General features: G+C 43.3%; 1 protein-coding gene across 5 annotated transcripts in view; it reads right to left on the bottom strand.

Moving 5' to 3' along the window:
* Positions 1 to 4,300: 4,300 nt before the first annotated feature.
* LOC113211740 (uncharacterized) overlaps positions 4,301 to 12,546 on the bottom strand; it is a 157,165-nt gene continuing 148,919 nt past the window's right edge. For 4 of the 5 annotated variants that reach the window (XM_052270667.1, XM_052270668.1, XM_052270670.1 and 1 more), the window contains 2 exons: positions 11,710 to 12,057; positions 4,301 to 4,691 (listed from right to left, as the gene is read on the bottom strand). In XM_052270667.1, coding sequence (XP_052126627.1) covers positions 4,467 to 4,691; positions 11,710 to 12,057 — 573 coding nt within the window. In that variant the 3' untranslated portion in view covers positions 4,301 to 4,466. The remainder of the gene's footprint in view (positions 4,692 to 11,709; positions 12,058 to 12,546) is intronic. The other variant, XM_052270671.1, reaches the window with a different exon arrangement.

Below are 12,546 nucleotides of genomic sequence, written 5' to 3'. Positions count from 1 at the left end.
CTATTGCTGGCCCGAGTTAAATACATTGTTTTTATATCTAAGCTCTGTAGCATCTCTAAGAAACAAATGTGTAAACAATATCAAAAGATAAGGAGATGTTAACATAAGTTAAACAATTGGCTCAGACAGCTAACCTCACAGTTTGTGGTAAACTTTGTTGTGAAGTAACAAGCGACAAACATAAAATACCGTCAATGGCTAGCATGGCAAAAGTTTTAATTTATAATTAAAAAGTCCACACAAGTCACGAAAAAGCGATAATTTTTTTTACTGAACGCGGGGACGGATTTTGACAAGCGGCATGTCGTCTGACTCGGTTTTAAGCGTTGATCACGTTTTTGATAACGGCCTTTGTCTACGATTGATAGTTTGAGCCACAGGCCAAATGTGTAACGTTTTGGCCCGCTGACGCACAAGAAACTAATGTTAACTTTGCACCCACTTCGGGAGGGTCAAATATTGTCCGATCTGGCTGAAATTTTTTTTGAGAGCGTTTTTTATGGATTGGCACGAGATGGACAATGTGAACTTCAACATTTTAACAAAAAGTTTTTCTTGGTCTACTCTAGAGGAGGTAGTAACAACACAATCAACAACATCAACAACAAGCACCGGCCGACTATCTACAGTTCTGAGTGTTAGTAATCAAGCAGGTGTTAAACACAGGTCGGCTTGTTGAGAAGCTAGAGTCAACATGGCCGTCAGAAACTTATTTTACTTGTGTGTTGCAAGAAGTAGTATATTGATTTCTTTTTATTTTGAAGTCTGGTTGAGAGAGTTGCCTTGCGTCAACGCTCAATGTCATCTACGCCAAGTCGAGTACGGATAACAAACCATAAACCTGATTTAGTGCACTGTGAATTTTGGGTGGTTATTTTGACAAGCAGAAGACCCTGCGCTGGCAGAGGCACAACAAAGAGTAGGATAAATAGGATCAGTGCTCTCAAATTTGCATCTGAGGAATAGAGGAAAGTTAGACAGTGACTTTTTTAGACTTTGGTGAGTAAAAGAAACCACCTCACCCTCCTGAAAGTGCTGCTCGACTGGTCACTGATAAATTTTAGTGGAATTAAGGATTGGTTTTGTGCGTATTTGTATCTAATTGGTCTCAACCTTTCAATTTAATAATTTTTATCCAACATCATCCTCTGACAGTATTATTAATGTATTTTATTTTATGTGAACTTCGTTAAAATTTAAATACATTATCATACTGTAGCTTATTGCCGTTCAAAAAGGGAGCATCTGGGAATCATAGGTGCGAGGCCAAACTTATCTTGCACATTTTTATCATGGATGCCTCTTTTGCAGTAATTTACGTAATTTTCTTTGGGAAGCCGCTGATTTATTTTCCACGAAGAAAAGTAACTAGAATGACAGACAAATTGTCCCTAGGGTATGGACATTAGGGTTCAATCCAAAGTCTCAAATTGTGTTCTAATCAGTTACAATCTTGTCCAGTAGTGACCACAAATTTGTCCATTAGCTTCACACGTACAGTTGTCCATAAAATTGGACAATTTTGTAACTGGCAAGTTACGCGTACAGAAGTCCAGAGCTCAGTTACAAATTTGTACGGAGCAAGTTACCAAAATGTCCATGGCATTTAGAGTGTATATACATTTATCGTAACGATACAGATTCGATACTACAATAGAGGAGACCGTGCAGGGTCGTAAAACGATATCGATACGGTATCGTTTTACTGGTTTTTGTCGATATCGTAAACCTGTCATTATCAAGAACATTTTTCTATCGTTTACGACACCCGTTTCGACATAACAACGATATCGATGTGTCGATGTCGTTACGATATCGTTACGACACATCGTTTTTTACTGGGTTTAGAGCTATGTTGGCAGCAGTGTACGCATTCGACGAGCTTGTCGGGAGGATTCAAATGTTTCCCGGCAAAAGTGAAAAGTCTTAAGAGTCCGAAAAGTCACTTGGGAGCCAAAATAGCTTTTCTAGGCCAAATTTTACTGAACGTTGTCTGGGTACTACAAATGACGTAAAGGGTTAAGAGACCATCCAATATTTTCGCAAATAGATACATTTATTTTTGGGGCCACTTTGGTAAGAGAAACTCCCTCTAGCGCCTAAACGGTAAAAGATAGGGCCAAACGGACGAAATTTTGGTCCTAAGGACTCTACTTTCATAAATTACCCCTTAGGAGACAGTAAAAACAATATTTCTAGCACGCCCTTCTGCTTTGGAAAAGCTATCCAGCGGGCTTATTCAAACGTCTGTGTATCTGTCTGTCTGTGTGTCTGTCTGTGAGTCTGTATGTCTGCTCCACTAAAAGAAGATGTGCTAGAGACCTGAAATTTTTAGGGTACACTGTTAACAAAATTTCATTACATTTTAATAACATTTATATGAAGCTATTTTCATTACAATTTCATTACAATGTTATTAAATTTTCATTACAATTGAGTAATGAAGTTTCATAACTCATGTTATTAAAAAATTGACAACTTTCTAAAAGAAATTTGTTTTGCTCTAACCCATATGGCATCTACTCCTCAACCAACTAACGGATTTTACAGGCCGTAACCATAGCAGTTTACCGTACCTTACCGAGAGTTGAACCCGGAACCCTCGGGTTGGAATACCCTCGCCTTTGACCACTCGGCCACGAGCATTACCTGAGAGTGGTCGAGCTGTAACGTTGGTCTTATGCCACTACTGGCAGGGAGGAGTTTCCTTACTGTTTAATAAACATGTAATGAAAATTTAATAACCTTGTTATGAAAATGTCATAAAATGCACTGAAAAGGGGCGTGTAATGAAATTTCAATAGCGTGTAATGAAATTGCCATTAAATTTAATAACATTGTTCTTAAATTAGGAGAGTCATTAAATTTCATGACAAATTTATTAAAATTAATGTTTATTGCGTAATGAAATTTAAAACATTTGTAACAGTGTATCTAAAGGCTCACCCCTAGAGAACGAAACGCCTACGGCAAATCCTGGCAACCACCCCTAAGGGTGTACATGGGGGTATCCAAGGTTCAAAAATTCTCCCAAAAAGTATTTTCTTTTTAATGTTCTCCCATGGGGTAACTCACGAAAGAAAAGCTTTGTGGGCGAAAATTTGGTCCGTTTTGTTCTCTAACCGTTTAGTCGCGAGAGGGTCTTTGTTTAACGAAAATATGCTAAAAATTGCCAAAGTGAACAATAAGTTGTAGAAAAAGGCCTAAAACCGTAAAAATAGGAAAGAAACTCTCCCCCTACCCACTAAAAACGTTTCCTGAGCAGAAGGATGGGTTGTAGTCGCGGTGCTTCAGCGTCACAGCCCTTTCCCCTTGCCTACGAGGCAACTCAAAGACGAGGGTTTAAGAGGGCCGAAGGTTCAAAATTTCTTCCAAAAAGTATATTTTTCTACGTTTAAGGGGTAACTCGCGAAAGTGGAGCCCTTTAGCCAAAAAATTCGTCCGTTTTGCTCTATCTCTAACCGTTTAGGCGCTAGAGATTCTTTTTTGAAGAAAATAAGCTAAAAATTGCCATAGTGAACAATAGGATGTAGAAAAGGGCCTAAAAACCGCAAAACAGAAAGGAAACTCTCCCCCCACCCCCAAAAAACGTTTTCTAAGCAGAAGGGTGGGTTGTAGTCGCGGCGGTGCTTCACCGTTACACCCCTTCTCGAGTCTTTGGGGCAAACTCAAAGAGGACGGGTTTAAGCGGGCCCTGATCATGTTCTTCAGCAAATCGCAAGCCGCCGGCAGGCCAAGCAAGCCCGGCCCCTGCCGAACGTAGTTCCCGGTGGAGCGAAGCGGATCTGGCAACTTCGTTTGGCGGAGGGGGGGGGGCTGATTGTTTTGTTTTTTTTTAACTTTTTAGGTCCTTCCTGTTTTCTTCGATACCCTCTTTCAGCCCCTTAGGGGTGGTTGGCAGGAGTTTTCGTAGGCGTTTTGTTTTGTGGGAGTTAACCTTGAGATCCCCTAAAAATTTGATGTCTCTAGCACATCTCCTTCTTGTGGGTCAGACAGACAGACACGATGTCGTTTGCATGAGCCCGCTGGATAGCTTTTCAAAGAAGAAGGGCGGGCTAAAAAGTCCTAAAGTAAAAGCCTAAAAACTTCAAAATGCCATAACTCCTTAACCGTTTGCCCTACAGGCACAGGTCTTACATTATTTTTAGTGAATACTCGTCTTTTAGTAGACAACTAATGCACAAATAATGGGCGCAATCGTAAAGAGTCACTTTTGACTAGTGGAGTAATGGGCCTGCTAATCGCTCAGCCAATGAGGAGAGGGGTGTTAAAGAACGAGTAAAACATTCGAAAACTTAACTAACATTAGCTGAGATCATGCAAAACCAATTTCTATTTTATTTGATACAAGAAAATAAAGTAGACGAAACCCTTATAACATCATCAAAATGTACCTTACATATTATGTCATTCCTTCCGTATTTCACGAGAAAGCTTTTGGAAAATTTTGAAATTGTTCAAACCGCCTATGAGCTGATACCCACAAGCGTGTTCAAATACGAAAACCACGACTTGAGCGCCGATTTACAGAAGGGCAGTCCCATTGTGCCGAAACCACGGCAGGTGATCAGAGCTGGGCGCGCCGCGCGCAGCATGACGAGGACGCACGTGCGGCGGTACGCAGGGCAGCCCGCAACCCAATCTGCGGTGTACGCCTTCTGGCCCACGCGCCTACTCGCATCCGTCAGATCCTGCAATAAGACGCAATTGTGTTAACCATGTGAATAATTTTCATAAATTAAGGGGGCAGACCTCTGAATTGAAGGGTTTGGAACAAGCAGGTCCGCCCTTCCGCCAAACGGAGTTGCCAGCTCCACTTCGCTGCGCCGGCAACTCCGTTCGGCAGGGGCCGGGCCTGCTTGGAGGGCCGGCGGCGATGGTCGTGCCTTCGGCCCGACCATTTCAGTCTCGCGATTTACCGAAGTGCATAATCAAGAAAGTAATGTGACCGGTAAATCACTTTGCATATTTAAGTAAACTAAAGCGTTCGGTGGGGGGCCTGCGGCCCTAGAAATTTGCTCCTTCGACATGACAAAAGACTGTAACGGGGCAACACCGTGACTACAACCCACCCTTCTGCTTTGCTTAAGAATTTTAAAAAAAGAACCCGCGCAGATTGTATAGTGTAAATTATATATTGTTTGTCAAACAGTCTTAAAACTTGACTTTTTGCGATTCGACGCGTCCGGCGAACAAAGGCGAATCTGCGGAGCAACCGGTAACAAAGGCGAATCTGCAGAGCGCCCGGTAACAGAGGCGATTCGCATTTGTTCGCCGGACGCGTCGAATTGCAAAAAGTCAAGTTTCATTGTTTTCAATGTAGCCATCTCGAGCTCCTAAACGGTTAAAGATACGGTAAATCAGAGGGTAGCTACTGCCTCAGAATGTGCTGTTTTGGGGGGGTACTGCCTCTGACATTTTACGATTGGACGCTTCCTTGTACGTCTTTATGTGCAACGTGGTAATTTTGACCATATTTTCGTCGTAAAAAACACACTAGCGCCCAAACGGTGCAAGATAGAGGCCAGCGGACGAAAATTTTGTCAAAGGGGTTCTTCTTCCACGAGTTACCCCATAGGGGACCATAAAAAAATTAGATTTTTGGCTGAGCGATTAGCGAAGCCCATTGCTCCACTGACCGAAAAAGTTTCATTCTGTTTGTGTGTTTGTTTGTCTGTCTGTCCGCACGATAACTCGAGAAGGAATTGAGATAGCGATTTGGGAATTTCAGGGTCGTTTTGTATCACAAAAAGACAGATCGAATTCAAAGAGAAATTGGCTTCTTAAAAACTCAAAAACTACAGGTCGCAAAATGTATGTTTATCAAATAGTATTTTATAGGTTCCTAAGGGGTAAACCGTCAAAGCAGAGGCCTCCTGGCGAAAATTTCGTCCGTTTGGCTGTATCTTGTACCGTTTCGGTGCTAGGGGGCATTTCTTGACTAAAATGAGGTGAAAATGATCAAATGGTCGATTTCATCGTTAACAAGACTTCATTTCGAAAAATTGTATATTCACTCCTGTTACCCCGTCTCGGGTGTCAGCGCCGCAGGCCTAGCTATTTGTGCGCCAGGCGCGTCGCAGCGTAAGTGTTCCGTGAGATATCGCGAAGCCTGTTACGCGAGATGTGGTCTGGCGTACACATAGCTAGTCTACTTTTTGGACCAACCCCTATTCCTTTGTTACCCTCTTTCACCCCCTTAGGGGTGGTTGCCAGGATTTGCACCAGGCATTTCGGTTTCCAGGAGTGACCCCTAATTGGCTGAGCGATTAGCGAAGCCCATTACTCCACTGACCCGAAAAGTTTCATTCTGTTTGTGTGTTTGTTTGTTTGTTTGTCTGTCTGTCCGCACGATAACTAGCTATATGCACGCCAGACCACGTCTCGCATAACAGGCTTCGCGATATCTCACGAAACACTGTAACGCTGCGACGTGCCTGGCGCACATATAGCTAGGCCTGCGGCGCTGATACCCGAGTTTGGTAGTGCAAAACTGTACACAAAGATACGGGATACGGGCCTTCGGCCCGTCTAAAGACCGTCACTTTGACTAAGCATGCAGGGTCGTACATTTTTTCGCTTATTGACGTCAAAAACACCCTCTAGCGCCTTAACGGTTTGAGCTAGAGCAAAACGGAGAAAATTTTCGCCCAAGGGCCTCTACTTTCTATGCGTTACCCCTAAGTACACCTTACAAAAATATTTTAAAAAAGACATTTTTGGAACTCGTCGTTTTTGATTTTTAAAAAATCCAAGTTTTGAGATAGAATGCTCATCTTCGAACTTGTTCTGTCTTTGTATAACACAAAACGACCCTGAAAATCCCAGGTCGCTAGCTCAACTCGTTCTCGAGTTATCGTGCGGACAGGCAGACAGATAGACAGACAGACGTGCAGACAGACAGACAGACAAAGTTTTTTTCGACCAGACGGAGTAAAGGGCACCTAAACGGTACAAGATAGAGCCAAACGGACTAAATTTTTGCCCGTTGGGCTCTACTTTGACGGTTTACCCCTTAGCAACCCATAAAAGAAAATTGGATAAAAACTCATTTTGTGACCCGTAGTTTTTGATTTTTTTTTAAATCCAAATTTTGAGCTATAATGCTCATCTTCTTATCTGTCTTTTTATGATACAAAACGACCCCGAAATTCCCAGATCGCTATCTCAATTCCTTCTCGTGTTATCGTGCGAACAGACAGACAAACAAGCAGACAAACAGAATGAAACTTTTCCGGTCAGTGTAGTAATGGGCTTCGCTCAGCCAAAAATCGTCACGCACGGACACGCTCATTTCAAAAATATTTCAGGCGTTATAACTCGGCCCCAGTAACTAGGATCCGCTTTTCGGCTCCTGGGATTTGTTCAAGAGTGTGTCCCGAACAATAAGCAAAATCAAAACCTCAAAAATTCCGTCGGGAAAGCCCATTTCTATGCCCGTTTCAGATATCTCTAAAAATGCTTAACTGTTTTTAGGTACCGACGCTCTGTTTTAAAATTCAAAAAGAGATCGAAGGCATCAAGAATAAGCCGCTTTCTTTGCAGAACATAAAAATTCAGGGTTTTGGGTATCCGAAACCGTCCCAAGCTGGTCGCTACGATGAAATCTGAAAGTTGACCCTCACTTCCGCATTTTTCTAGAATTGCTTATCTTCGCTCTAACTGGACGATGCAATCCTTTTTCGTTGTGCACGTTTGTGCTGCAACGGATTAGTCTGCGTCTGTCAACAAAATTGCTACTTAGTCTTAATAGTGTTCGACCTGGGTTTTTTGAAAATTTCGAGATGGAAGTTCTCGAAAAAATCATATAGTGGAAATACGAAAAAATTGTTTTTTTTTTTTTGTGCATTGTGATTTTTTTCAAGCACTCACTGTAAAAAATGTTCGGATTTTTGCCATACAAGTGTTTGGGAAAAATCCCATACGCGTGTTGGACGCGAAATTTTCTACACATGTGTAGGATTTTTACTATATACGAAATACTGTATAGGGAAAAACCGATGTGTATGTGAAAAATCCCACACTTTTGTGGCAAAATGCCTGCAAGTGTTTAGGAAGAACTTTCCACATACAAGTGTGGGAATTTTGCTATTTTTATCTTGAAAATTTCCGACAACGCAATAGTAAAATTACAGTTCATGATTTTTGGACACATCAGTCCTGCTGCTTGGGTAAATTATTCAGCAGTCTCGTTGTCCTGCTGTGGCCTCAAAGGAATCATATTGTGTCGAGAGTGCTTCTCAAGAGAAATGAAATATATCAAAATATTAGGGCACAGAGTTTAATATCATTCCCGAAATCAAAACATGCATTTAGAAATCCCTTACGCAAAGGGCAGGCGACCGCCGCGCCGCCCGCACCTGGCCTCTAATAATGGCCGGGTGGGGCCGGCCGCGCGGCTCTGGGATGACCCGGGGACGCTACGGCCGCTCTCCCAACAAGTCCCCGTGGTCTAGTGGTCAGCGTGGCAGCATTGCATCCTAGAAGTCCGAGGTTCAACTCCGCGTCCGGTAAAGTATTTAGTAAGTAGAATTGTGAACTTACATGTAAATTACGAGGAGTGAGGGTGCAGTAAGAGTAGGATCCGAGTCCACAGCCCCAAAAATATCATTTTTCCTTTTAAAAATTCGTACGTGAAAAATCCCACACCTGTCAAGGAAATCTGCTGCACTCATATGGGATTTTTCCCACACACTCGTATAGGAAAAATCCTTTACTTGTCTCGTAGATCTGCTGCACGCGTATGGGATTTTTCCCACACAGTCGTATAGGGAAAATCCTACACACTGTATATGTAATTTGCTTCAGACACATTTATGGGATTTTTCCGACACATATTTTTTACAGTGCTCTCATTTCGAAATTTGCATAGCCCATGGTCAACCACTAGCTGCATCTTTTAACAGTAACTAGCATTTTAAGCAGATGATACCTTATACTTACACTACACGTAACAACTATACATTAGGAGAGGGAGGTGTCATCGGCTCTAACACTCGAGTGTTATCGATGTTATCGATGAGTTTATCGATCGATAAATAAATAATTAAGAGAACCAATAGCAAGCTCGCACTGAAAATCCAAGTGTGCGAATGTCGCTCACTTGGAGGTGTGTGAATATCCATTCGTACACTGAAAGGGGTAGAGGTGTCAATTTTTCCTAGAAAATTCCCACGTTCATCCCCTAAGTGTAAGAATGGATATTCGCACACCTAGAAGTGTGCGACATTCACACACTTGTGTTTCTAGTGCGTATATTGTGCTAGGCAGGTGGGGACCGTAAGGTGAGGTGGCTAAGGCGGTTACCGTCGAGTCGAGCGCGTGAGCCACGCCAAGCGAAGACTACGGCGCATACACGGAAAAAAATAAGTAAGCCGTGATAGCTTATGTGTTAGCTGCTAGCGTGACAAGCAATGCGTTAGCTGCGAGAGCTAATCTCTGTCTGTGAGAGCCAAGCGATGTTTAGCATAGCAGATAATCACATGAGCTGTAAAAACTAATGCGGGAGAAAGTTTTTGTAAGATGTTAAAACTAAAACTTTTGCAAAGTTGTTCCATTAACGTTGTTTTGGGTGCGTCCTTCCTCACTTTTACTGCCCTTAACAAGGAATTAGAACCGACCCGAGTGGGTGTTGAACACCCGCCCTGCGCTCCAACTGGGAGGCACTTAGCCACTGCGCGCGTTGAAACTAGACGTTAGCCATGGAGAAGAAGGGGATGGAGAGGCAACGACGGGCGGGCCAGTTCCTGCACGACCAAATGTGTGGCTCATTTTCTCGTAAACGATTCCACTTATTTAAAATCCGAAAGCAGCATCGGATAGGAGAAGGTCGGTTCGTAAAGTCTTTAGCTCGATCCATCACACCCCTATTCGCCTTAACGCCGCGCTGTCCGCCGCAGTCATTAGGAAGGGCTCGGGGCGGGCTCGGGACGCCTGCGCTAAGTCGCAGAAAACGTTCCGTTGACAATTTTCTCAAAACAGCAAAGTGGGTGTTTCTTTTGATTGATATTGCCACAGAATGGCATAAGATTATTTTAGAATATTTTGGTACACTGTTTGAAAAAAGCACAGGGGCTGAACAGTACTTTATTGGTCAACTTGTTTCACGGTCTTCCTGTACTTGCTAAGTACGGTGTTTTGAGTACAGAGTACAGGAATTTTTAACATGGAGCCTTATGGGCACTACAGTAATAAAGTCCGGGTGTCCTGTACCTTATCCTGTACGGAATCCTGTACTTTTTCCGTACTTTGGTACAGGATTTTTAACAGTGTACCTTACCGACCGTTGAAATACGATTTCACAACAATAACAAACGTGGTGCCTTTGGGGGTTATGTTTACTATGGTCGGAAGCCTAGGCTAGCGGCAGCTGCTTCACGAATTAGTTGTTTTCGAAGGGTTTGGAAAGGTAAGCACAAAATATTGAATTGGGGCACTCGAAAAGTAAACTCGCGGATATTTTCCAACAATTTTCATCAAGGGGTTTAACGCTACCCGAATACATTGGTGTAATTTTGGGCATCTGAATATGACTGAATCCAAACATTAGAGAGAGGAAAATATTCTCGAGTATAAACAACTAATTCGTGAAGCAGCTGCCGCTAGCCTAGGCTCCGACCATAGTCAGCATACACTCACAAAGATGTTTTTATGCCGCAACCGAAATCTACTTGATCCAAGGATATTTTTTTCTTGTGTCAATCCTCCATAAAAATTTTACATCGTGTTATTTTTTTATCCCAAGAATATTTAGTTTTGGCTGTAATAAGTGAAATAGTGCCACTGGAGGCAGTCGTGAACTCTGTCTCACAGTGGGTTATGACGGTAGTGTTAGCCGGTTCGATTCTCCTTAATGCATCTCACGCCTTCAATTGGCACTGCCGAAATTCGAACCCTGCTCCTGTCAACTCAGCGCTAAAGCGTAAGCAGTAACCGTTTGAGCTATGAAGCCACATGCGTGACCGTGTCCATAGCGCTGCCTTTGTACCGCAGGAACGAGAAAAATCGTCTTCACTCGAGAAAATTATTCTCGCCCCAAGTAAAATTGAGTCAAGAATATTTTTGGGATTGGGGCAAGAAAATATTTTGGTGAGTGTAACCCTCGTTTTGCTCTACCTTGTACCGTTTCGGCGCTATGGGGCATTTCTTGGCCAAAACAACGTGAAAAAGACAAAATGGTCGAGTAAATTGTAAAAAAGGCTTCATGTCACAGAATTGTAAAGGGAGTAATACTTAAACCACACATTACGGGTCGAACCACACCCTCTTCTGGGCTTAAGGGTCCCTAGATTATCTAGTATCACTAAAACGTCGATTTTTAAATGACAATCTGTCAAAATTCGAACTTTCAATGAAAACCGTTACCGAACAGCAGAAGTTTCATGTCCCTAATTTTAGAGTAATGAGACCCCGACAAATGGTTCGAGTATGCCATATTTTGGGCCCGGAAGGCCCTGTTCCTCTATACCCTCTCCCTAACTCGTTTCGGGTGTCAGCGCCGCAGGCCTAGCTATATGTGTGCCAGGCGCATCGCAGCATAACAGTGTTATGCAGTGTTTCGTGAGATATCGCGAAGCCTGTTACGAGAGACGTGGTCTGGCGTACATATTGCTAGTTGTAAGGGCGTAGGCGTAGGCTTCATGGTTTTTTGAGTAGTCTTAGTTTTGTGTTTTACTGCTTACACTAGGCAAAAATGTCGGATAAACTTGCCTGTCCGCTGTAGCACAAAGGCACAAAGACCACGAAGATAATGGGGCAGCTGAGAAGAAGGAAGAAATCGACGTTCCCCTGTAAAAATTCGTATGTGGCTTGGATCGGTACGACCATGATAGCCGAGAGGAGGAATACCATCACATCCGACGTGACTCGGTTGAGGAGAGTGGCAGCGGTTGAGATGCGCACTTGAAGACGAACGCAGACCAAGAGGTCTTCGGGCGTAACTGCCTCCTCCACCATGGTTCCAATCGTGACAAATAAAGCGGTGCACGCCTCTTGCGTTGCGAGCATCAGGCCCCACAGCGTGAAATAGGCAAAGCCAGCACACACCGAGGCGATTGTCTGAAAGGAAAACGGAGAATCCAACGTCATAACGTATTAAAGGAAAGCACTAGGTCGACTGTGAGAAATTCCGTAGGGTTAATACGCTAGGTAGATGTACGCCAGATAGGGAGGCTCAGGGCAAAAAAGTTTTTATGAGACCGGGCGGTTAGGTATTAAAGATCGAGATGACCCATGCTCTGGCCGTTCCGAAACCACCCCGATCGGACCCCGGGAACCACTCGATCAACGCCTTTGCATTTTAACATAGGTTCCTTATGGGCTTTTGTGTGTAAAATCGAAAAACGACCCCGAAGCGAGGGGTCCTTCACTCTCCAAGTGGGTGTACAACGAGTTGCGTGAGTGTCCGCTAGTATTCGAGAGTATAAGCGAGTCTCCGCGAGTTTATGCGAGTAATGGCGAGTATCCGCGAGTATAAGACAAGTATTTGTCGTTTTTAGCCCGCCCTTCTGCTTTTAAAAAAGCATTAAAGCGGGCTTATGCAACCGC

The sequence above is a fragment of the Frankliniella occidentalis genome, unplaced genomic scaffold (genome assembly GCF_000697945.3).
Source record: "Frankliniella occidentalis isolate FOCC.00 unplaced genomic scaffold, Focc_3.1 Scaffold133, whole genome shotgun sequence".
NCBI classification, from domain to species: domain Eukaryota; kingdom Metazoa; phylum Arthropoda; class Insecta; order Thysanoptera; family Thripidae; genus Frankliniella; species Frankliniella occidentalis.
The sequence above is the reverse complement of the archived record's forward strand: the minus strand, read 5'-3'. Positions and strand labels throughout refer to the sequence as shown.